The sequence below is a fragment of the Fusarium falciforme genome, chromosome 1 (assembly GCF_026873545.1).
Source record: "Fusarium falciforme chromosome 1, complete sequence".
Lineage (NCBI taxonomy): Eukaryota > Fungi > Ascomycota > Sordariomycetes > Hypocreales > Nectriaceae > Fusarium > Fusarium falciforme.
Window position 1 is genome coordinate 3,574,401 of NC_070544.1, and position 22,618 is coordinate 3,597,018.

Below are 22,618 nucleotides of genomic sequence, written 5' to 3' on the forward strand. Positions count from 1 at the left end.
CTAACGCCCCAGAGCTACTAGACCAGACCATTGCCGAATCCATCATAACTTGACCTGTCACCCAAAAGGTTGCCTCTCTCCCCAACGTAACCTGCCTTTGGACAAAAGGAGCAAGAGACAGGAGACTATCCGCCGAGATAAACGTCACTGTTACTGTTACACTTTGAACCGCGCCTTTTTTTTTTCAGTTGATATTTTTTTTTTTTTTTGGTCGACTCTCGGCCTCGCCACCCCCACCAACACCTTCCAGTTCTGCTGGCTGCTGAGCTACGGGCATCACCGCCCCGCATCCAATCCATTCTCCTCCCTCCTTTACCTTTCGTCATTCCTGACCCAAACTTGAACTCGACATCCTCCATCCTCATCCTCTTTTTTGAGCCCTTTTTTTGCTCTTCACAATTTTGACCCCTTTGAAGCCTGACCGCTTGTTTTGCTCCATTTCCTCCTGCATACCTCGTAACCGTCACAATGGCCAGTGCAATCAAGAGCGCGCTGCCTACCCACCTGAAGCCTCACGCTGGCAGTGATGACCAGCTCTTTGAGCGCCGTCATGGCAAGACGCGCAGTCACATGGTGAGTCCTTCATTGCCCTCTAGATCCCTCAGTTCTGCGAATCCTTCAAGAAAGGCCCTACGGTTCAATTCAGGGGGAACCAGTGACAAGGCCAACATCTTGGGCCGTTGCTTTGGCGATGATAAGGCCTGGTTGTCCATGCGCCCCCTGAAGCTCCCAGTCACCAAACGTCGTTCACAAGCATTCACAACCGCACGCGGTGGAATCGCCGTTCTGTCACTTTCTCGACTTTAAAGCTACTCTGCAAAAGCCGAAGATGATGGGACAACGATTCACTGCCCTCGCTGCTCATGATCGCGAGCTTCCCTCTCCGTCCCTTTACCCGTCCACCCTCGAAACACCAATTCCCACGCAACCAACCGAAATCAACGCGAGTCTCAGAATCAACTAACACACTATGCCTCAGGCTTTCGAGAACACCTCGACCAACGTCGCTGCCGCTCAGATGCGAAATGCTCTGACCAACCTCGCCGAGACCGTCAAGGACCCCGAGCAGAAGAAGGCAAGTTGCGAGCGGTGACCATGGCTTCACCAACATGTGCTGACCGTGCTTCGCAGCTGTTCGATACCGAGATGGACAACTTCTTCGCCCTCTTCCGACGATACCTTAACGACAAGGCCAAGGGCAACGCTGTGTATGCCTCACCTCCAACGAAACGTATATCAAGGCTGGTTGCTGATGATCGCATAGTGACTGGGACCGCATTGCTCCCCCCGCCCAGGGCCAGGTCGTCGACTACGAGGACCTTGCCAACACCGAGTCGGTCCAGTTCCTGAACAAGCTGGCCGTCCTCAAGCTCAACGGTGGTCTCGGTACCTCGATGGGTTGCGTTGGTCCCAAGTCGGTCATCGAGGTCCGTGACGGCATGTCCTTCCTCGACCTTTCCGTGCGACAGATCGAGTTCCTTAACCGCACCTACGACGTCAACGTGCCTTTTATCCTGATGAACTCGTTCAACACCAACGACGACACCGCCGCCATCATCAAGAAGTACGAGGGCCATAATGTGGATATCCTCACCTTCAACCAGTCCCGATACCCCCGAATCTACAAGGACTCTCTGCTCCCCGTCCCCAAGAACTTTGATGCCTCGATCAACGAGTGGTACCCCCCTGGCCACGGTGACGTCTTCGAGTCTCTGTACAACTCGGGCATCCTCGACAAGCTCCTGGAGCGGGGCATCGAGATCATCTTCCTGTCCAACGTGGACAACCTGGGCGCCGTCGTCGATCTCCGTATCCTCCAGCACATGATGGAGACCAACGCCGAGTACATTATGGAGCTGACCAACAAGACCAAGGCCGATGTCAAGGGTGGTACTATCATCGATTACGAGGGCTCGGTCCGCCTGCTGGAAATTGCCCAGGTCCCCAAGGAGCACGTCAACGAGTTCAAGTCGATCAAGAAGTTCAGGTACTTCAACACCAACAACATCTGGCTCAACCTCAAGGCCATCAAGCGTGTTGTGGAGAACGATGAGCTCGAGATGGAGATCATCCCCAACGGCAAGACCATCCCCGGCGACAAGAAGGGCGAGTCGGACATTTCCATCATCCAGCTCGAGACGGCCGTCGGTGCTGCCATCCGCCACTTCAACAACGCCCACGGTGTCAACGTGCCCCGTAGACGATTCTTGCCCGTCAAGACCTGCTCTGACCTGATGCTGGTCAAGTCGGACCTCTACACCCTCAAGCACGGCCAGCTCCAGATGAGCGCGGCCCGCTTCGGTGACGCCCCCCTGATCAAGCTGGGTGGCGACTTCAAGAAGGTCTCGGACTTCCAGAAGCGAATCCCCTCCATCCCTAAGGTGCTGGAGCTGGATCACCTCACCATCACTGGTGCCGTCAACCTCGGCCGCGGCGTGACACTCAAGGGCACCGTCATCATCGTCGCAACAGAGGGCAGCACCATCGACATCCCCCCCGGTTCCATCCTCGAGAACGTCGTCGTCCAGGGTAGCTTGCGTCTTCTGGAGCACTGAGTGGAGAGGAGGCAGGCCTGGAGGGCCATGTTGTAGGTGCCAGTTGGCTCGCTCGGTGGCAGGATGTTGTTGGAGTCACTTTGATCACGACCTGTCGAGAGTGGATAAAGACGGCTATACGAGGGCACACACAATGATGGGGTGGAAGAGAAGAGTTAATACTGGTGTCACGGTTGAAGAGGAGGCGAGTCTCCCAAGCCTACGCCTACGGACAAAAGGGCCCGGTAATGGGCGACCAATCGCTTCTGATGACGAGAGATATACTTTGCGTATGTACGTACTTGGCAAAACAGCAATAGCTCGATACCTTTACATAGGGTACAAGAGCACATTTTTAATCGAAAAAGGACAATGGCAATTTCTCTCGAAATGAGTGAATGGACATGCTGAAAAGGAGGTGGTGTTTGTTGACACGGACGGACTAGTCATGGTCATGAGTGATGTGACGCGCCACCAGATGGCATTGACTTTTGGCGGCGGCGGCATCGACTAACCCAAGCCAACCAACAATCAATCACCCGAAGGTCTATCCTAATTTTGGGATCAGATCGAAATCTTAAATCTTGGAACGGCAAGTCTGGAAACCCGGACTAAAATTGCGCGTGGCTGGGGAGGGAGTCACGGGAGTCGAGGAGGACGAGGCCGAGGCAGTAAGACGACGGATGGCCATGTGGTGTCTGTGTTGTTGGCCAGGTCCTTTGACTTTTGGAAGCGCCGTGAAACACGAGAACAACTGCATGAAACAAAAGTTACGTCTCGGTAGGGTAGCAGCGGTGGCTGATTATGGAAGACTCGAGATGATGCATGCGGCATGAGTGACGGATGACGGAGGCGTCAAAAGAGGAGAAGAGAGCCAGGCAGGTTTGAGGGTGAGACGAGGGGTGAGAGTGTGAGGGGAGGGAAAGGCTGGGGTTGATGGCCGCAAGCAGAACAGAACCAACAATGCCATCATTGATAGACACTTGGAGATTACCCTGCTGTATAGCTGCTATGAGAGGGAGATCAAAGGACCTGGATCGACACAGTCATGACGCTCCATCGGCGAGGCATTTCAAGGCGATGTTCAAATAGAGCCAGGGTGAGCTGGATAGCTTCAACTGCTGCATGACGGATCAAGTGCCGAAGCCTTGATCCAGAGGTACGTATATACATCATACAGACGTAACCGTTATCGCCATTGTCCAATGCCCACGGCAGGAGGCATTAATAAGGATATTATCGCGGTCAGGCCAGGAAGAGGCCCAGTCGCCGATAACCAACAACGCCGAGCGCCCAGCCGGCAGCCCGGCGTTTTGGAGAAATAGGTCTGGGGAGACGATGGGATGGCAGACAGGCCATCGAGAGAGAGAAAGAGTTGACCAGCATGCAAAACCTTGTCCAAGAGCAACGACTCTTGAGCCAACCAGGGACTGTCCAGTATACTTGCTACCCAGGTCTCGCTCGCAGAAGGGCCCATCATTCCACGAAGCGGCAATGCACGTCGTTGCATGCGGGCGGGGCTGAGGGAGATTGCGTCGCTGATGCAGCCCAACGAGAGCTGGCCGGCCAGTGGGTAGAGACACTGCAAAGAGTAGAGATGGGCAAAGGAGGACAAGGGCCAGGCGTGGACGCTAATGCGGTCTTTAGGCCAGGGCGAGAAGAAAAAGTTGGGGTTCCCGAGCTGCTTGCTCATGATTTGCTCCTTGCTCCGGTGCGCTTCAAGACTCGAATCCCGGACCACAAGTTGGATCGCCGAGTCTCGTGCTTCGTTCGGTTCGATTTGATTTACTTTTTTCTTCACTTCTTCAGTCTAGGCTCTTCACTGCCAGGGTACCCATAGATCCATACGGAGAAGGGCGAGACATGCTGAGAGGAGGATCTGCCCAACGGTGTAGAACCTGTCTGAGAATCGCGCCTTCGCCTTGCCCGGATTTGCTTGACCGTTGGGTGGCAGCCAAGGCCGGCCCTGCCTGCGACGCTGATGAGACGCACCACCGAGGCGATGCAGTCGGCTCAATAGTCCTCGCAGTAGCAGCAGTAGCTGCCGGCCGTCGGTCTGGTCTCCGTCTGTGAGCCTGCGGCGTGGCGTAGGCGATGCTGTGTGAATAAGGCCATCAGCCGCGGTGGGCGATGCATAGCTGCCTTGTGCTATTGGAATCGGTCTTCATAAACTGCTCAAGTGTGGATAAGCAAACTCTTTTGGGGGCTGTGAATACCACCATTGACGTCGACCCATTGGCTATCCACGACTTCGAGGCCATCGGCTTTGACTCAAAGAAGAGGTCGCCGAACACCTTGGACACCATCACTCGCTGCTTTCCGACCATCCATCAATCATGCTCCGCCACCAAGCATTGCGTGATGATGGGAAGAATGAACAAAACAGTAAACATGCCGACCCAGAGACAGCACCAAAAGGCCGACTTGGCCTCGGTGTAAGTTGACGCTAGAGGCGGCGAGGCGGTTTGAAACCAGACTGACGGCATGTGTCACCATGCATTGATCGATGGCATGGCAAAGGCTGGGGAAGAAGGGTGACTATCAGTCCGGCTAATTATCCATCTCGAACCAGTTCGACCAAAAGAATGCATCGTACGTAGGCCATTGCGTATGCTGTCTTTGCCCCTCCATCTCGAGGCTCTCGGCATTGCAGAGAGTTCTTCAAGTCGGGTATGGGCCAAGAAGCAGGATGAAATAATGGATGCGTAGGGCAAGCCCGCTCCTGTCGATCCGCCAATGCCAGAGAGGGATCCGGTCAGCATGTAAAGATCTTGCATGGAACAGACTGACTGGCGTCTGCATGCTGTGTTGTCTTTTGCCCGTTGTCGTTGCCCTCGTTGTTCGATTTTCAGCCCAAGCAACGCAGCCACCCCGCACCATCGAGGCACAACCATCCAACCTAATTCGCAGCTAGACGCACCCACCCGGGAGCTGTTGAGCGCTTGTTGTGTTGACCGAGAAGGCTGGAGATGCTGTCGGCGCTGAATTGGGAAGCCATCGAGCTCCTGAGCTACCCTGGGGGGATATGATTCGAAGAGACCGGCAACTTGAACAACGCCCCTTTCATCAACGCTTCCAAGAAACATGAGAGTCATGGCAAGATCCGGTCAAGTGGATTGCAGGGGGAGAGGCTGCGCAAGCTCGCCATTGGAGCTATCGAAAGGCCAAGGGGGCGAGGTCATTAAAGTGCGGCCCGAAGAGGAAAGGTCGGTGCGCTAACGAGATCACATTCTAAAGCGGCAAGCATCCAGACCGCCCATGAGTAACAATCTCTCAGTTATTGCAGGCGACAACGCTGAGATTTCCCGGAAAGTCATCTGTCCAGGACCGTTGGCGACATGGGCATGGGTGCTGATCCTGTGCTCCCCCATTCTTTATCGGAGAAACGTGCAATGTGGGCATCGGCAAGGGGTGAGTGAGGTGTAAGAGAGACGACAGCTCGTCCTGCATGTTTGCTACCGTCTCAACCCAAGAAACGGAAGTCATCGGCTAACGTGCCCAAACCAAGACACAACAACAAAGGCCTCGCTAGGGTCAGCTTGTTGAAAGGCTTGCAGCGGCTACCATTGCTGGTGGTGTACATGTACCGGTAGCCCAGAACCAGGCTGCAGAACAACGGCTAGCCGGGCAGGAATACCAGCTCCGATCTCCGCCGGAGAGGCGCGGCTAAAGGGACGTACCACCATGAACAGCGCAGTGGGCGAGTAAGGCTGGAGATGACCAGAGATCACTTGGCCGCGGAGAGCGAGAGTGGACAGAGCATTTGGCCACCGCTCGTAGGCCAGAATCAAGACTTGATCCAATAACGTCGCGGCAGGCCCGTTCGCCCCCAGGAAAGTATTGTAGCATTAAAGGTAACCACCGAAAGCCAAGAGTTGGTTCAGGGAAACGACTCCAGTTCTGATGGATCGAGAATCAAGGGAAAGGCTGCGTGCTCTGCGCGGCCTGTGGGTGGTGTCGGATGTCGTTGGCCCTCTGGCCGGGCGCGTGCCACTTTTTGGCTGCCAGGCACAGCAACCCTACAGGTCGTTAGCTGGTCCTGCGACTGGGGTGTCCCTGGACCGCGCCCGCAGCAAGCTTGGAGCTTGATCCACAATAGGAATAGCGCATGTATGCTAGACCGGGGCTCACTAATTTCCCCAGCAAGGGTTTGATATCGTCCGTTCTGGTTCGGGGGCTCGGGGGTCCGTGGCTGGCCGGCCTGTTGGAGGAATGTGATGATGAAAGGGTTTCTAGCGAAAGTGAGCTGGCCAAGGATGCTGTACCGAAGCATTGACCAGTTGCCTCCCTACCCAGGTAGGCAGGTGTGGCATGAGCCGAGCGCCGGCCATTGGCAAGTTGGACCGGGCCAGGACAAGGAAGTTGCAAACGGCAAGCCAGAGACCCCAAGCGAAGGAAGGAAGGGAAGGGGGGAAGAACTATCGTCGTCGTCCACCTCCACAGACGCCTCCTTGCACGCCTCACACATCACACACCCCAACCAGAAGGAAAGTGACTCCCACTGTCTTTCCTTGCCGGGGGCCACCAATCTGCCCGTCCCCCCTTTGATGGATGAGTGCTCTATGATCCATTGCCGCTGCTCCGTTGCCCTTTATAATATCTCTCCCTCCCCTTCCTTTCCGATCCCTTCTTTCTTGTTCTCCATCAACGTCGCCCTTCGTCAACTACAACCTCGTTGTTCCTATCTACCTAATGTAAGTCGATAGTCTTGAGACTTCCTTTCATAGTCGGATCTGCCCTTCCCTTGCTTGCACATGCACATCTCTGGCACCGGCCCGACACTGGCAATCGGCACACACCCATTCACGATGGAAGTCAACCGCCAACCAGTCGAAACTTCAACGTTCATTCCATTGCGAGTTGCCACTGGGGAACAGCTGCCGCCATGGATCAGTCGCCGAGCAACGTCGAAAGTGTCGGGTGCCTGAATCACTTCTTCCAAACTCAAACCAAACACAGTCAAATCCCACATGATTGTCAACACCATAGCAACAACAACGGCGATACTATTTAACAGCTTCACTCGCCCTTTGTTCATTATCAGACATCCAAACACGACTATTTACTGACATCCGCGACAGTAATTTTAGTCACTCTTTCAAACCACACACCACCCAACCTTCAAAATGAAGTACACTTTCGCTACCATTGCTGCCTTCGCCTCCGTGGCCATGGCTACCCCTGCTTTCCTCAACAGCAAGTGGGACGTCCAGGAGGGCAAGCCCTTCACCATCAAGTACTCTGGCTGTGAGGGTGGTTGCACCATCATCCTCCAGAACGGCAAGTCCAGCGACACCAAGGACGTCGAAGTCCTGACTGGTAGGTTTTCATGAAATCAGCTTGCCCGAGGGCGTCCCTAACAAGCAAACAGCCACTGCTGAGGGCGACTCTTTCACCTTCACCCCCGGCAACCTGCCCTCCGACACCTACAACTTCAAGATTAAGAACAACGAGGACGGTACCATCAACTACAGCGGACAGTTCTCTTACCAGGGCACCGGAACCCTCCCCTCCAAGACTGAGGCCGAGACCTCCGCCGCTGAGACCTCTGCTGAGGAGACCACCTCTGCCGAGGAGACTTCTGCCCCTGCTACCACCTCCGCCACCACTCTCACCACTGTTTCCAAGCCCGTTTCTATCACCACCAAGGAGAAGACCACCACCGAGGAGCACACCACCATCCACACTCCCATTGCCACCAGGAATGCCACCACCCCCATCCCTACCACCAAGAAGGCCACTTCCACTGGTGAGGCCAGCTCTACCGAGGGTGAGTATCACTTGACTTGATATGTGACGAACTGTGCTAATATGCCTCGTCAGGAGCAGAGACCACTGCTGCTGAGACCTCGGCTGCTGCTACTGGCAGTGCCACTACTGTCCCTGAGAGCGGTGCCGCTCGCATGACCTCATCCCTGGCTCTGATTGCCGGTGCCGTTATGGCCATGGTTTATCTGAACTAAGATATGGGCATGATGTTTATGCATTTGCGCAAGGGAGAAGAGCGGGTTGACGAGTTTCGACTTTTCGGTGTATAATCTTCTTTAATGATGCCTCCTTTGATTTCTTTTCGGTTACCCCACGAGGCGTCTGCGGCCGGCGGTTCCCCTGAAGAAGCCGCCTGAGGCGGTTTCTCTGAGTGTTATGAGCGCCAGGTATTTTAGAACTCAATTGGACTCAATGTTGGTCTACCCTGCTACAAATGTTTCCTCTCCTTGTCCCTTGTGTGATGTGAGGTGTTTGTGTGATGTGAGGTGTTGTGTCGTGTACCACGGTGGTTCGTGCTTTGGCGGATAACGGCTTCATCTTGTCATGGAAGAATTCCAGTTGGGAGGGAGGTTTGCTTCTTCGTCTGGAATTTCTCACATGATCCCTGGCCGTGGAGAAGACGCACCTAGGTCCTTGCCAGTCGTCTGCATCTTCTGTTGGTCATTGCAGGTCACACACGCAGGTACCCTATGATCTACCCTGCTCGGCGGCGGCCCAATTGGTGTTTCAGAATAACGGTTTTTTCGACAGGACGAATGAAGAAAGGTCTCGTTCGGCTGGCTGGCCGGCAGGCATGCAGCCGAGGGGGAAAGGATTTGGCTGCACTGCCCTGCTGGGGAGATCCATGATGTACCATGTGTTTTGAGATGGGGCTTGGCGGTTTGAGAGATGGCCAGGGCTTTTTGATCATCTCGGCCGCGTTTACTCGATGCATGAAAGGATCGTCTGCGTGGGCGATGATCCGATGTTGTTTGATGGATCGTCGTGCAACAAGAAGAACAAAATAAGTTGATCTCCCCCATAGCGGTAATTAGAGGCTCTCTAGGTCAAACACCACGGCCGTGGGAGGATGGAGAAGCGATGAGCACAAGGGACATGGCATGGGGCGCGCGTGCGACAAGGCTCGGATATTCAACCCACAGGCCTGGCCAGCGAGATCGGGAGACGGCCGCAGAAAGGTGCTGGGGAACAAGAGATGGGCAAGGAATTTGGCGACTGGACTGGATCGGATCATTGTCGATCGTTTTCTCGCATGGTTGAAAAACGGAGAAGCTGTGGGACAGTCTTGTTTCAACATTGACTTGCCACGAATTGATTCAATTTGATGTCATTTAACTCCATGCTGCCTCCCTTAAGTACAAGTCCTGTGATCCATGATGTACATTACATTCTTAACATTCCATCTCTTCTTCGGTGTGGTTGAACAATCTCTGTCTGCGTCTTGGGTATCTTCCGTTATAATGTCAAAAATCCGACTAACAATTTAAAAAAACGCAAAGTGGAGAGGCACAAAAGCATATGCAGTGAATGACAGCACCATCTGCCATCCGTGCAAGGGGAATCATGTAAGTGAAACGTGGAGCCGCGCGTGACAGCAGCTCTAAAGAATCCTTCTGGCTCACGGACTTCATCCTGTCTACCTGACGACATTGCCGCCCTTTCTCTTCACCATGGGACCCTCGCTGATGGGGGAGATGAGGAAGAGCACTTTTTACTTCATCATCTGCCGATTCTTCTTGGCGAGGATCCCAGCAGGCGTCGCCATGTCAGCCCATGCACCGATCTCGCAGAGACCGTCCGCATCACAAGCGGCAGCGGGACTGTAGGTTTCAGAGAGGTCCGGAGGGGACATGTCTGTGGCCCGGGTGTTGGACCTCTTTGGGTGATAGCTGGGGCTCATAACGCTCGGGTGGGACCCCTCGGGACCGTTGTTCTCCATATCGAGGCGGAGGACGTTGGAGGCCGTGAGGTCGTGGACGGAGCCGTTGACGGAGACGGTGGCGGGGCGGGTCGTCTCAGAGCCGGCCGATGTGGAGGCGCCGAAGCCGATGATGGTCCAGTCCTCGTCCATCATGTCTTGGACTTCGGGGGGTGCAGGAGCGGGCGTGGGCTCGAGCATCATTGACATTGAGACGTCCGAGGTTGGAGGTGGTGGAAGCTCGTGACCGAAGCCGACGCCTAGGAGGACATCGACCTTGTCTCTGTACATGGACTCTGACATCTCGAGGTTATCAAGGATGATGGAGGAGGAGGCCGACGAGGTAGGCTCGAAGAGGTTGCTCTGATTGATATTCGCGGCGTCCATGGCTGCGGGTTCGAGTTGAGATGTTGGGACGTGTTTGATCAGTGGCAGAGGGAGGACCAGAGAATGATCGGCAGAAGTTTGATGTTCTGTGTTGGTTCGGCACGGAAGTGCAGTGGCGCTCTTGGTGGGTGGGTGATCACGGTGGTTGCGGCACAATAAGCCCAAGCACCGACAACAGTGGAGGGGTTGATAAAGCCCAGATAAGTCTGTGATGGTAGAATGAGTAGAACGGTCTAATCATTCTCAAATTTCGGTTGTAGAAGAAAGGTAGGAGAGAGAAAAAAGGAGAGAAAAGGAGGGTGATGTTGGTCTTTTTGAACCCCGGAATGCACTTCTTGGTCTTGCAGCACACTGACGCAGCCCAACTCTCCTTCGCTTTCCCTCCTTGGCTCGGCACCATCAGAAATGACCAACCAGCAGCGCCGCGACAACCCATCAACTCCTACCACCAACAGACGACATCCATCTCACGGCCGGTCTCGGGACCGACGCGACGACAGCCACCGGCCCTTGAGCCAACGGCGTGCGGCGCTCTCGCTAATCGAAGACCAGTCTGATAACCTGAGGACCCTGAAGCTGGAACTTGGGGAGCGAATCCGGAGCTCAACTCTGGGGAATGGCCTGGGCTGGAGCTCTTTGTGGCGTGATTTGTACATACAGAGCCTCCTCTATACCGGTTTGGCCTTAGAGCTATGAGGCGAACGGAGCTATCATTGACCTGCCAGAGCTCTCCTAGCGCTCTCGCCTCACTCTTTCTTTCTCCGAGCGCCCGGCCAGACGGAACAGCTACAGCATGTCACTGATCGAGACATCATCCCCGCGATGTCAACATCCACGATGTTGGTTGGCGCCATCTCTCACGTGTGCTGTGCCGTACTGCTCCCTGCAACTCGCTCCCTCGGTCTCACTACTGTAAAGCAAGGGGTTGACCATGGAGGGCACTCTGCTGGGCACTACCCGAGGCTGATTTGAGGTGTTCCCAAGGGTCCTAGCATGAACGACGTGCTCTCGACTCACCCGAGGACGGATGAACGCACGCAAGAGGGAGTTGGGCATCTCTACTCCGTATCCATGGGATGACGAAGTGCTCGCGAAAGCAATGACGTCGACAACTGACACCCCGTAGGGCTGGGCTGGTCAGCTCTGCCTCAACCAACACGACTCGTTCGCTTATCCGTACTCTGTTGATATTACGAATCAACAAAAATTAGGAATGCGGAAAAACTCGGCATCAACGCGCCTTCCATCGGCGAATTCATTCGCGGTAAGCACTTACATCGCGCATATGTTGGCGTTGGCTTGCTTGGCAAAGCGTGGCCAACGACACGACGTCCGAGATGTTGTCACGAGGGAGTCGTTTTTCGAGCCTCGAACCGGCAAATCGGTCCCCGATAAGGCAATGCCCGACAGCATGAACCACACGAGGGGCACTGACAGGTGAACCCTTGACTATGTTTATCGCCAATTAGGTTTGTTTCATCTTTCCCCATCCCGCAGCTGTGAGGGAATATCAAGACGTGTTTCGCCACCTCAGAATGACGCACTTAAGGATTCGATAACATTTATTACAAAGTTCTACGACATAAGATATTGTTCTACCCAATCAAGAAGCAAGCACCTGACAAAGCTGGCGTCTAACTCCCTACATTAGATCGCCAGGGCTGTCAACGAGTCCTGCTCTACGCAGTTGTCTCACAAGCATCCAACAAAGCCACCATTCCGATACATGCTCTATTATCCGTGCGTCTATGAGTCAATCGCTTTCTATTATCCTACACAAACCCTTAGTTAATGCCGCGTACACGTGATGCAGTGCATCATCGTCAACTTGGTTGGCCAATTCCAACCGCAGAGCTCTCGTCTTACCTGCAGCCTTCAGCTGGGCTGGCCTTCCCCTCTCAATGATCGCCCACAGCCGTTCAAGATGACGAATCTCTCGCCCGACGTTTACTATAGTGCGGCTATATCATGTTTATCCCTCATGAGGTGTGACTCACACTCTACATGGTTGAGCTCATGATGAAATTCATGAGGTCAGATCTCAAAGCGGTGTTTGAGAAGGGCAATACCTCGAGCAGGGCCAAAAGCAACTCGCCCAGCACCCCCCTGGTTATCGTGTGGCCAGTATTCGACCCCCCCAGCTTCACATGGTAACCCAGCTGCATCAGCATCATCTGGGCTTCCTTTGCGTGCGAGCGGCTGACCAAGTCATCGTTGGGCGAGTGCATCAGCAAGATGGGCGTTGCCGTGCTGAACTCATTCTCGTACTTGAACCGAGCTTCTTCAGTCCATTCAAACTGACGTAGGAAGTGCGCCACGCGTTGGTGCCGTGCCCCTATGGACTGGTCGGGTTGCGCAAGCATGGGAGTTGGGGAGACGGCTTGTGGGAAGGGCTGTTGCTGCTGGTCGTTTTGAATGCTGAGCAGGCGAGGGTCAATCAAGCCGTTGCCCTGGCCAGGAGCCATGTCTCCGATGCCGCCTTGGTTGCTCTGGGAGAAGGGAGGATCAGGAGTCTGGATCATGCCCAGCGTCGCAACGTCCTTCATGTCCCTGACAAACGGCATCCACCCCCCGAATCCGATGAAGCCCCCGAGGGGACGCTCCATCTCGAGGAGCGCCATCATGGCGACGGCGCACCCCTTGCCGACGCCTCCAATGAAGACATTCTTCCTGCCGATGAGCCGCGCCTCATCTTCAACCACTATGTCGACCTGCTCAGCTGCGTACATGACGTGCGCCCACTGATCCAGGCTCGCCGCCTCGCCGCACTCCAGCTGAGGGTACTCGAGGGCGTACCAGTCTCGCCCTCCCTTGGGATCCAAGAACGGGCCATCCGGGAAGATGAACCGGGCTCCTGGGGCGACCTGGCTGACGAGGGTGGGGAGGAGGGCGTTGCAGAGGGCGTGCTGTAACTCCGCCCCCGAGGAGCCGCGATCGTGGAGGAGGATGAAGGTGGCGTTGTGCACCGATGTGGGCTCGACCACGTTTCTCTGCAGTTCCTGGCCTTCCATTGTGAGTCGGAGGTAAGTTCGTGAGTGTTGTTTGTGTTAGCTTGATAACAGTACCTGTATGGCTACGTATATGTTGCTCTGAAGTGATATTCACACTTCCTGTGAGTAACAATATGGCTGCTTGGCTTGGGGTGAATGAAGGCCGGGAACAATTGGCTCTTATGCCATTGCTGATGAATGAATAGGTAGGTGGGCTGTAACAACGCCAAGTATAAAATGTTCATTGTTCACAGTGACACGATGTTGAGTGAACTCGAGTATAAACCGAGAGCGAATAGTAGCATCGCATCAGAGGCAGTGCAGTGATAGAATAGTTATGAAACCAAGACCCAGAACAATGCTATTCTTTGAATTCCATCCTTTGTCCCATACTTATTCGTATTCAAGAGTATGCTTGCTTGCCTGTTGTACAATTGTGTCCTAAACGAAAACAAGGCTACCAGTTAATACGCCTGGAGCTTCTTTCAACTTGCATCAACATCCGTGCCAATCGACCCAAAACCGCCGTTGCGTTCTCTCCTTTCGGCCTCCATACTCGCCGCCATGCTCCCCTTTCGCCGTAGACCGGGGGCCTTGAATTTCCTCACAACCTGATACGACCTGTCAAGCTCGTTCTCGACAGCGCATCTAATCCTTAGGGCTGCCACGGCTGGCCATACGCTCCTCTCGCCCCTCAAGATCCAATAGTTGAGTGTTTCCCGCGTGGGCGTCTCGAGCAGTCGCACAAAGTCTCCTGCCGTCACCTCGGGCACCAGCACCATGGAAGCGGCCGGGACTTGCTCGTCGACTAGAAAGCGGCGGATGCCTGCGGGCAGTAGGCTCAGCGTATCTAGCTGGCGCAGGCGGTGTCTTATTTCCAGCCCAACCATACGAACTAGAAAGGCAGACACCTGTGTCGTTTTGCTCCTAGCTTCGACAAGGGACGGCCCATGCATGTCGGACTGGATAAAGGGAATGAGATACGGTCGAGCTTGGCTGACAATAAAATGGTTGACGTTGAACAGCTCGGCAATACGTCGCAGAGGTGAGTCACGGTCAGAGTAGGACGTGTGTGTCCAGTGTCGAAAGTCGATTGTGTTGGCCGGCGCCCAAGGAACAATGTTCCCCTGAGCGTCCTTGCAGAGCATAGTTGTCTTGCGGCGACCATATAGCGATGGCGAAGACGCATTCGATGCCACGGCAGCTGTCCAGATCAACTGCCACGAGTTAGTATTGGTAGAAAGAGAGACTCAATGGTATCAACATACCACATTCGGTGCAGTGAGGTAATTGAGGAGCGTTGGAACGCCTCCTTGACCCTCTGTCGCTACCGTAATGTTCAAGACTCTCTTACTGCGGTTATAGGCTTCCTCAAACGTTAGATCACCAACATTGGCCCGGACACACTCCTCCAGGACAGTGACATCAAGGAAGTAACCCTCTTTCGAGAAGCGACGGATCCTCCTGAGCAGGGTTTGCCATCGTGAATGGAAACTCGAAACGTCGCCATTCTCAGTCCCAGTCTTGGGCGCAAACGCCGACAGGTCAATACCATCACCACTCAGGACGGCAGGGAGCTCATCCTCTGTGTGGACCGCGACGAGGGCCGCGATCAGGGCGCCCGTCGCGGTGCCGGTGATGATGCGTGGGAGCAAGCCGCGCAAGAATAGGGCCTTGACGACGCCCAAGTGGCACATGCCAAATATGGCACCGCCCTGTAGCACCAGCGTGCTCCTCCCAAAGGCCTGCCTCGTGTCATGGATGCAGTCCAGCTTCATCTGCGTCGTCAGAGACGGCCCAGTTCCATGGATGGCCGACGGACTGGTCGGGAGGGCGCGAATGTCCTCGACCGCCTCGGCGATCTGTGTAATGTATTCCTCGATAAGGTATTTCGTGCCGGCAAACGATCGGTTATATAGTTTGGGCGACGTGATATTCCCTAGGTTTCTTACGAGGCCGGATCGTAGGAGGTTGACGAGCTGTTGAAAGTTGCCATCTTCGCGCGCGCTAGCGAGGGAGTCGAGTCGTTCTGCAATGAGTCGCCAGTCATAGTACTTGGACGCCGGGTTGTTCCTCCTGTCGATGTGTTAGCATCAGTCGCACAAGCGTCACCAAGGACAAGTACCATAGATCAAGACCAAGCAGATTGTCCAGGTGTAGTGCAGCTTCTTCCCAGTCCTCGAAAGCCTCGGCAGTCCGCAAGATGTCCAGCCACAGCTCGACGGGGCTCTTGCGCGAGTACCAGCTGCGCAGCTTCTGCAGCGACATGGTCAGAGACGGGACGGGATGCCAGGAGAAGCAAGCCAAGGGAATGGGGGTGTTACCCTCTGCCAGAAGCTGGCAACGTCGACGACGACACCCCAGACGGCGACAACTACCCCCATTATCGTTGCCGAGGGACGATCACAAGCACCATCGAAGAGGGCCGAAGGGGTCGGTTCGAGCGCGGCAGGAGGATCACGCGCATCTAACTAGGTCATGGTCGTACGGGGGGAGAGCAACAATGCAATGCCACATGCAAGACTGCTTTGGGATTCTAGCCTCGATATCAAGAGGCGATGGCGCGGCCGCGAGACCGTTCTTATAGGATAAACTTGTGGTTGTATTCGTTGAACTGTTGTTGGGTTCGTGGAGCTCCCCGCCCTTCAACAAAGTGCGAAGCTGGACGCTAATTTCAGGCATGTGATTGCCAATGAGATCACCAGCCTCCAGACAATCTCCCGCATTCTGCCCATAATACCCATGCCAGGCAATGGCGCATGTACTCAGTTTGACGTCTATAAAGCAATTGATGCATGTAGATACGCGAAAAGGATCAACCAGCCCTGCCGCAGATATGGAGAACATCCTCACGAGTTGTCGCGATGCGCCAGCCAAGAGTTGCTGCCGATACACAGACAATAATAGCTTGGGGTCGCCCAGAGATCCGAGATTATCATGTATTATCATAGTACAAACCGTCTCCTGTGCAAGTATCATCTTCAGGAGCCTTGAAATCTTCGCCAAATAAGATACAAAAAACACCTCCTAGTCGTCATCATCGTCAATGACATTCCTCCGTCGAGCTCTACCCGCCACCTGTTCGACATCGCTGCCCTCGGCATCCTCATCGGGGCTGCGGTCCCGGGTTCTCTGCCTCTTCGAACGAGGCTTGTCATCCTCGTCCTCGTCCAGCAACTCCTCTTCGTCATCGTCGTCGGCCTGGCTGTCCATCTCTTCAACGTCACTGCCAACGATAAAGCCGTCGTCGAGATCGTAGCCCTCATGTCGCCCAACGGCCTCGGCGAGTTCTTCGTCAGACTCGTCGTCACCTCTCCGTGGCTTGGGCCTGGATGAGCCGGGAGCACCACGTTTGCGGGATGACCCAAACCCTCGGCGTCCTCCTTCAAGTTCTCCGATCGATAGATTTCCGCGTCCAGATCGACCATAGCCGCCGTCCATCTTGGCAGCAGCATTCTCGCGTCGTCTCTGAGCCTTCATTCTCTCCTTCTCAGCCAACTCGGCCTGCTTCTTTTGGAGTTCTGGGTCGCGGGTGGTTCGGATGATCATATCGCCGCCCTGTGAAGGCTTGCTGGCCTGTGCCATTCGCTCGGCCAGAATGGACAGCGCATCGTCACCCACAGCCTTGTTGGGACGGATATTGTACTGCTCTGTGATGTGGCCAACTGTCATGAGAAGATTGCTGTGCAGTTCAGCCGCGGCAGCATAGTAGTGACCGTCGTGAATCTCATTGTAGGGCTTGTCGGGTGAAGGAGCCAATGCCTTCTTCTGGATTTCGTAATGCTCGCCGCCAATAGAGATGGTGACGGATCCATCGCTCCAGCGGAAAATGTTGGTATTGCTCTTGAGTTCGCCGGTGCTGTGATCTCTTCGAACTCGAGCGACGTGTTTGGGGTGTTGAGCCTTGGCGTTGGCCAGATCAAACTCGGTCGGCTGGAACGTGTCCGGGTCGTACTCTTCGGGCATTATCTTGACGAACTTGGGAATACGCATTACTCGAAGCTAAAGGGTGATTAGCGATCTGTGTCTGATGAGGCGCATGACAACACTTACCGCGCCATCCTTGGGTTTCGGAATTCTATGCCGGTACGTCTTGACACCCATGACAACTCGATCCCTTGTCTGAAACTGCATCTGATCGTCATCGTCGTTACGGTAGCGCGCGTAGCTATCTCCTTCAGGGTCTGAAGCGAGGTCATCGTCGTCGAGGACGCGCTCCTTGGTGGACGCAACATCCTCGTCACCCTCGTCGCCGAAAAGGTCATCGCCACCCTCGTCGATGGGGTCAATGGGATCTTCTGAGTCGGACATTTTGTAATGTGAGCTTCAGGAAAAGCGAAGTGCCCGATAAGAGATGGAGTTGGTGGGAGAGGCGAGCTGGTGCTGGGCGCGCAAGGCGAGAGTTTGAAGTCGCGAGGCTTTGGTCTTGGTATCAATTTGGCGATCTAGGCCTGAGGCTGACTATTCACTAGCCACATCCGAGCTCAGCCACACGCCTCTGGGCAGCAGCGGGTTAGTGGAGCACAAACGCGGCCAAACCTCAGGAGCAGCAGATTTCTCGCTTAGATGCCTTAAAAGAGAATAGCGTGCCTCAGGTGGCCTGCAAAGCCAGCCGCAGGGGGAGCAAGGGAGCTTTGAGTGAGGTTCAGGTTCAGAGGGACCAGGAGCAGGAGCAGAGGAAAGACCCGCGTTAGCGTGTGGCGCTTTTTGGGCAGTTACGGGGTACGTAGCCGCTCCATGCTGTACGGTCCAGCCGCCAACGCCGACACCGACACCTCAAAAACCCCCTTTCTCGAACTGACGCTGCTGTTTGATATTCGATATTGAACCTGACATCGCGCAGCTTCGTCCAGCGAAAGAAGGACTTTCGATAGCGCCTTCTCCTCCTCCAACAGCAGCAAAAGACAACGCCCTCGACTCGCACGGCAACAACCAGCGACTGCATTGCAACCTGCACCCCTTGTGGTCTCCCTCTCACGCTCCCTCTCACCCCGCCTTTCTGCCAACCTACCTTACCTACTGCAACCATGTCGAATCTTTTTTCCGGCATGTAAGTACCCAGCATTCTTTGTTTGTCTCTGGTCTTTGTCCTGTCTGCTTTGTCTCCGCTGTGCGTTTTTCCTGCTGCTTTATCTGAGGTTTCTTGCATCATGCCTCATGTTGGCTCCGTGGTCATGAAGAGAGGAAGAGAGACATCAGCAAGTGAGATGTGAGAGGCACAGGCAATGTTATTGCCCGCTGACCTCAGCCTCGTACTTCTTGTGCAAGTGCAACATCGCCAATCCACGGTCTTGATGTATTCAACCTTCTTGACCATGGCCCGAAGCCAATCATACTGTCCTTATCTGGCGTCGCGGGGCAGCTACCGAGGGTTTGAGTGAGGTCAGGCCTGGCCGTCCACAACCGAACTCTCACCATGTGGTTCCCTAGTACGACATCCAAGACATGTTTTCTCAGCATGGCCATGAGCGGCCCGACGCCGTTCCAGGCGTTCCCGGTCGCTGTTCACACTGTTCTGAGGCATGGGAGTCTTTATCAGCCATCTATGGCTATGCTGCAAATCTTGCGCCCTTCAATGTTGAGGATTTGGCATGATGGAGAGCCTCTAGCCATATATCATGGCGGCTTTGCCTCCCTACCCTAACAAGGGCGCCACGGAACCACGGCCACCTTCTCCAAACGAGGCGCTTTGCTGCAGCCGTCGTTGGCGGGCCTAGCAATGTTTCAACCAACTGCACCCGTCTCAGCATAGTGTGCTGCCACCTCAACCCATCCTGACTCTGCCATGCCAGCTCGATCCGGCCTCTCTTTGTTTTCTCTTCACTCTCTGGCCTCGCGCTGACAAGACTTGTATAGTAACGCCCGTTTCCGAGGCGGCTCAGCTAAGCCCTCTGGCCCTCAAAAGAGCCCGACCTCGTCCACTGCCAGCCAGCCGCCACCTCCAGAGACGTCATCTCAAGGGAGTCAATCCTCGGCGAGTCTGGCCCCGAAAGTTCCTCCTCTGCCCAACTCTCCTTCGCTCGCCCAGACCATCGGCATGGATGAATCCAGTGGCGCCGTGGCCAGCGACGACCTCATCTCTGCTTACCACTTGCCTCGACCTCTTCCCCTCTGGCTCAATGCCCAGTATGCCAAGCACATCGTCAAGGGAAACTTTATGACCCTCAGCGCTCGACCCAAGACTGTTGAGCAGGGTGAATGGATTGCGCACCAGGGTATGCTGCTTCACGTGACATCGCTTCTTTACATATGCTAACTAATATTAACAGTTGTTGAGCATTATCGCAACCTCTGGAACTTTGTCCGGGTGCTGCACGAGAAGGAAGATGACGGATCCTCCATCTGCAACTCGACTTCCTGCCCACGCATGTCGGCTGGAGCGTAAGTGGTCATTTGCCTACGTGGTTCATTGCATATACTCACATATACCAGCAACCACTCCTTCACTTGGCTCAACAGAAATAGGGAGCCCGTCGAGCTTCCAGCCTTTGAGTACATGACACTTATGCAGCGATGGATCTCGGGCAAGATTGACGACACCAACATCTTCCCGACCGACCCCTCTGGAGTCTCGTACTCGCACAATTCCGCCATCACCACCACACCTCTCTCCCAGCTGACGAACCCCGGTGAGCCCGAATGGATCGGCAAGCGATCGGGCTTCCCTGACAAGTTTGTCGACATTTGCCAGATGATCTTCCGACAGATGTTCCGCGTCTACGCCCACCTGTACTGGGCTCACTTTACCGAGCCCTTTTACCACCTCAACCTTGAGAAGCAGCTCAACAGTTGCTTCTCCCACTTTGTGCTGACGGCTACTGCCCTGGACATGCTGAAGCCCGCCGAGCTTGAGCCCATGCAGCCTCTGATCGATCTCTGGGCGGCCAACGGGACCTTCCCGCCGGAGTCCAAGGCTTACGAGTATGCCAATATCCGGGCGGGCGAGCGTCTTCTGCAGCTGTCCGGCGTGAGCCAATAAACCTGGGCGCATGCTGTCATAGCCGTAGCGGTGGGGTCGTACAGGAAGCGGGAGGAGGCAAAGCATTCGTCAAACGGATCAGGGAAGATGTGTACAATCTTGGAGCCATGTATCGAGACTGGCATTTGGAGGATCCAGAAGAGAAAGAAGGGCAAAGCATATTTCTGCAGGAACAGAGAGCTGCGGATTGGAGTTTCGGGGCCTCGACAAGCTTGAGCTTCGTATAGGAGTTTGGTAGTAGAAGGCGAGACGGAAGATGGAGGAAACACGCAAACCGGCCGGCGGCTTTGCGTCTTTTTTTGTATCATCAGCACTTCGAGGCTTGCTTCGATCAAATACGAATTGATTTCGCTCATTGGAAACAAGGACTCTCAGCAAAGAAAGATGACGACAAAATTCCACGATTATAACCCCCAGTCCCCATACGCCATTCACACAAGTTCGTACACGCGCATTAAAATCAGAGATGGACGCCTCAACCACCCTCGGGCTGCTCGCTGCATTGCGCGCCCACCTCGCTGATCTTGTATTCGACAATGATGGGCTGGTTCTCCTCGACGATAAATCTGCCAGAACCTACATAGAGCTTGTCTTGGAGGGGCTTGAGACCGGAAGCGTTTGTCTCGAACCTAACCTGGACGACTATTGATATCAGCCAGGGCGTTGACGAGTATACCAACAGACGCATGGCAAGGGACGAGATGCTCAAGGGGAATCTCGAAACACAAGGCTCACGAGGACAAACTCACAGGCGTTCCCAAACCCCGTGGTAGTAGCATTGCCGTCCCCACGGATGACCCTGCCCTCGTCGCCGGCCACCCCGACGACGCCATTGTAACTGAAACGAAGCATGGCGCCCGACGTCGAGTCCCTCACGACGCTAGACACGTCGAGGCGGACCCTCTGGCCGTCCGGGTCGCGGCGCAGAAAGTCGCTCCCGTGGACAAAGGTGGCCTCGAGCGGGGGCTCGTAGCCGGGCTCGGAGACGAGGGTGCCGATATTGGGGACGAAGGGGATGTTGAGGAGGTCTGGGTTTATGACAAGGGGAGCGTCGATGTAGATCTACCGCGTGCGTCAGGTAAAAAGGGGGTAATATCGCGAAGCCGTACACACAACGAGTGGATTGAGGAGACGTACTTGTGCTGTAAAGGCAGGGATGAGGATGGGGAAGTTGGCAAACTTCATGTTGAGAATCGCCGGCCTGTCGTCGAGGATCCGATATCATTCTCCTTTTCCCGCTTTGATAGGGGCTGAAAGGGGGGATTCAGTCGCCAGGGGGGGCAATTCGTTCGTCTTTTGATTCTCCCCCTTGTTCGCTTCTCGGCTCGCGATGTTTTCCTTCGGCGAATGGAGTTTCCCCTCCCCTCCTTTCTCCGGCGCCCGAAGCCCGTCCCCGTCGTCGCATTATATCTGTCTCTTTGCTCCGAGGCCGCGACGACGGGAAGGGGTGTGGTGTCTGTGTTCGCGTGGAGAGAAAGTGTGCCCCAAGCGAAGGGGGGTGTCTCGGTTGCATGGCACACAATGCGGCACTGGGAAGGGGGAGGAAAGGTCGAGAGTATCTACCGAAGGGAACTTGTTGTTGTTCAAGAGTGAGCCTCTCTGTGTTACCGAGGGACGGGCACGGCGACGGGCCATCATGATAGGGTAGGCAACAACGCGGGGGATTCGTGGGGAAGAGGTCACAGGCGATCTGGTGAGATGAGAGAGAGCAGCATCACAGATCACAGGAGTTACGATCACAGCAAAGAGAGACTTGGATCTGAGATGGTGTACGATGATAGAGCTTCGCCAGCGACGGCAGACGACGAATTAATGTCTCGTCCCGCAGCGTCCCTTGAACGACCGAAACCGAGTCCATGGAGTTGACGATCTCGACGGCTCCAGGCAAGGGGATGGAGATGGGCTCGAACAGCCATCGTGGGTGACTCACGAGTCACCATGGCACAGATCTTGGTCGCGGCGCAATACAACGATACCACAGCCAGGCCCAACCATCCAGCCTGTCGTGTCGTTGGGCCTTACCGACAGTTGTCGATATTAT

At 54.9% G+C, this 22,618-nt stretch overlaps 8 protein-coding genes across 8 annotated transcripts; 3 read left to right on the forward strand and 5 right to left on the reverse strand.

Moving 5' to 3' along the window:
- Positions 1-468: 468 nt before the first annotated feature.
- Positions 469-2,555, forward strand: NCS54_00098700 (UTP--glucose-1-phosphate uridylyltransferase; the record flags this gene model as incomplete). The annotated part of the gene is made up of 4 exons (XM_053146623.1): positions 469-573; positions 980-1,075; positions 1,132-1,208; positions 1,265-2,555. The coding sequence occupies 4 exons, from the start codon at positions 469-471 to the stop codon at positions 2,553-2,555; spliced, it is 1,569 nt and encodes a 522-aa protein (XP_053002598.1).
- A 5,105-nt stretch (positions 2,556-7,660) lies between these two features.
- Positions 7,661-8,497, forward strand: NCS54_00098800 (GPI-anchored domain-containing protein; the record flags this gene model as incomplete). Its single annotated transcript, XM_053146624.1, has 3 exons — positions 7,661-7,853; positions 7,906-8,304; positions 8,358-8,497. The coding sequence occupies 3 exons, from the start codon at positions 7,661-7,663 to the stop codon at positions 8,495-8,497; spliced, it is 732 nt and encodes a 243-aa protein (XP_053002599.1).
- Positions 8,498-10,014: 1,517 nt separating this feature from the next.
- NCS54_00098900 (Hypothetical protein) lies at positions 10,015-10,608 on the reverse strand (the record flags this gene model as incomplete). Its single annotated transcript, XM_053146625.1, has 1 exon — positions 10,015-10,608. One exon carries the CDS (start codon positions 10,606-10,608, stop codon positions 10,015-10,017), a length of 594 nt encoding a protein of 197 aa, XP_053002600.1.
- Positions 10,609-12,608: 2,000 nt separating this feature from the next.
- On the reverse strand, positions 12,609-13,619 carry NCS54_00099000 (Abhydrolase-2 domain-containing protein; the record flags this gene model as incomplete). Its single annotated transcript, XM_053146626.1, has 1 exon — positions 12,609-13,619. The coding sequence occupies one exon, from the start codon at positions 13,617-13,619 to the stop codon at positions 12,609-12,611; it is 1,011 nt and encodes a 336-aa protein (XP_053002601.1).
- A 464-nt stretch (positions 13,620-14,083) lies between these two features.
- Positions 14,084-15,982, reverse strand: NCS54_00099100 (PNPLA domain-containing protein; the record flags this gene model as incomplete). The annotated part of the gene is made up of 4 exons (XM_053146627.1): positions 14,084-14,815; positions 14,867-15,674; positions 15,724-15,854; positions 15,923-15,982. The coding sequence occupies 4 exons, from the start codon at positions 15,980-15,982 to the stop codon at positions 14,084-14,086; spliced, it is 1,731 nt and encodes a 576-aa protein (XP_053002602.1).
- Positions 15,983-16,625: 643 nt separating this feature from the next.
- Positions 16,626-17,909, reverse strand: NCS54_00099200 (Hypothetical protein; the record flags this gene model as incomplete). The annotated part of the gene is made up of 2 exons (XM_053146628.1): positions 16,626-17,600; positions 17,652-17,909. 2 exons carry the CDS (start codon positions 17,907-17,909, stop codon positions 16,626-16,628), a joined length of 1,233 nt encoding a protein of 410 aa, XP_053002603.1.
- Positions 17,910-18,625: 716 nt separating this feature from the next.
- Positions 18,626-20,577, forward strand: NCS54_00099300 (Hypothetical protein; the record flags this gene model as incomplete). The annotated part of the gene is made up of 4 exons (XM_053146629.1): positions 18,626-18,648; positions 19,455-19,813; positions 19,868-19,979; positions 20,031-20,577. The coding sequence occupies 4 exons, from the start codon at positions 18,626-18,628 to the stop codon at positions 20,575-20,577; spliced, it is 1,041 nt and encodes a 346-aa protein (XP_053002604.1).
- A 475-nt stretch (positions 20,578-21,052) lies between these two features.
- Positions 21,053-21,762, reverse strand: NCS54_00099400 (Hypothetical protein; the record flags this gene model as incomplete). The annotated part of the gene is made up of 3 exons (XM_053146630.1): positions 21,053-21,219; positions 21,327-21,639; positions 21,715-21,762. The coding sequence occupies 3 exons, from the start codon at positions 21,760-21,762 to the stop codon at positions 21,053-21,055; spliced, it is 528 nt and encodes a 175-aa protein (XP_053002605.1).
- Between the last annotated feature and the right edge of the window lie 856 nt (positions 21,763-22,618).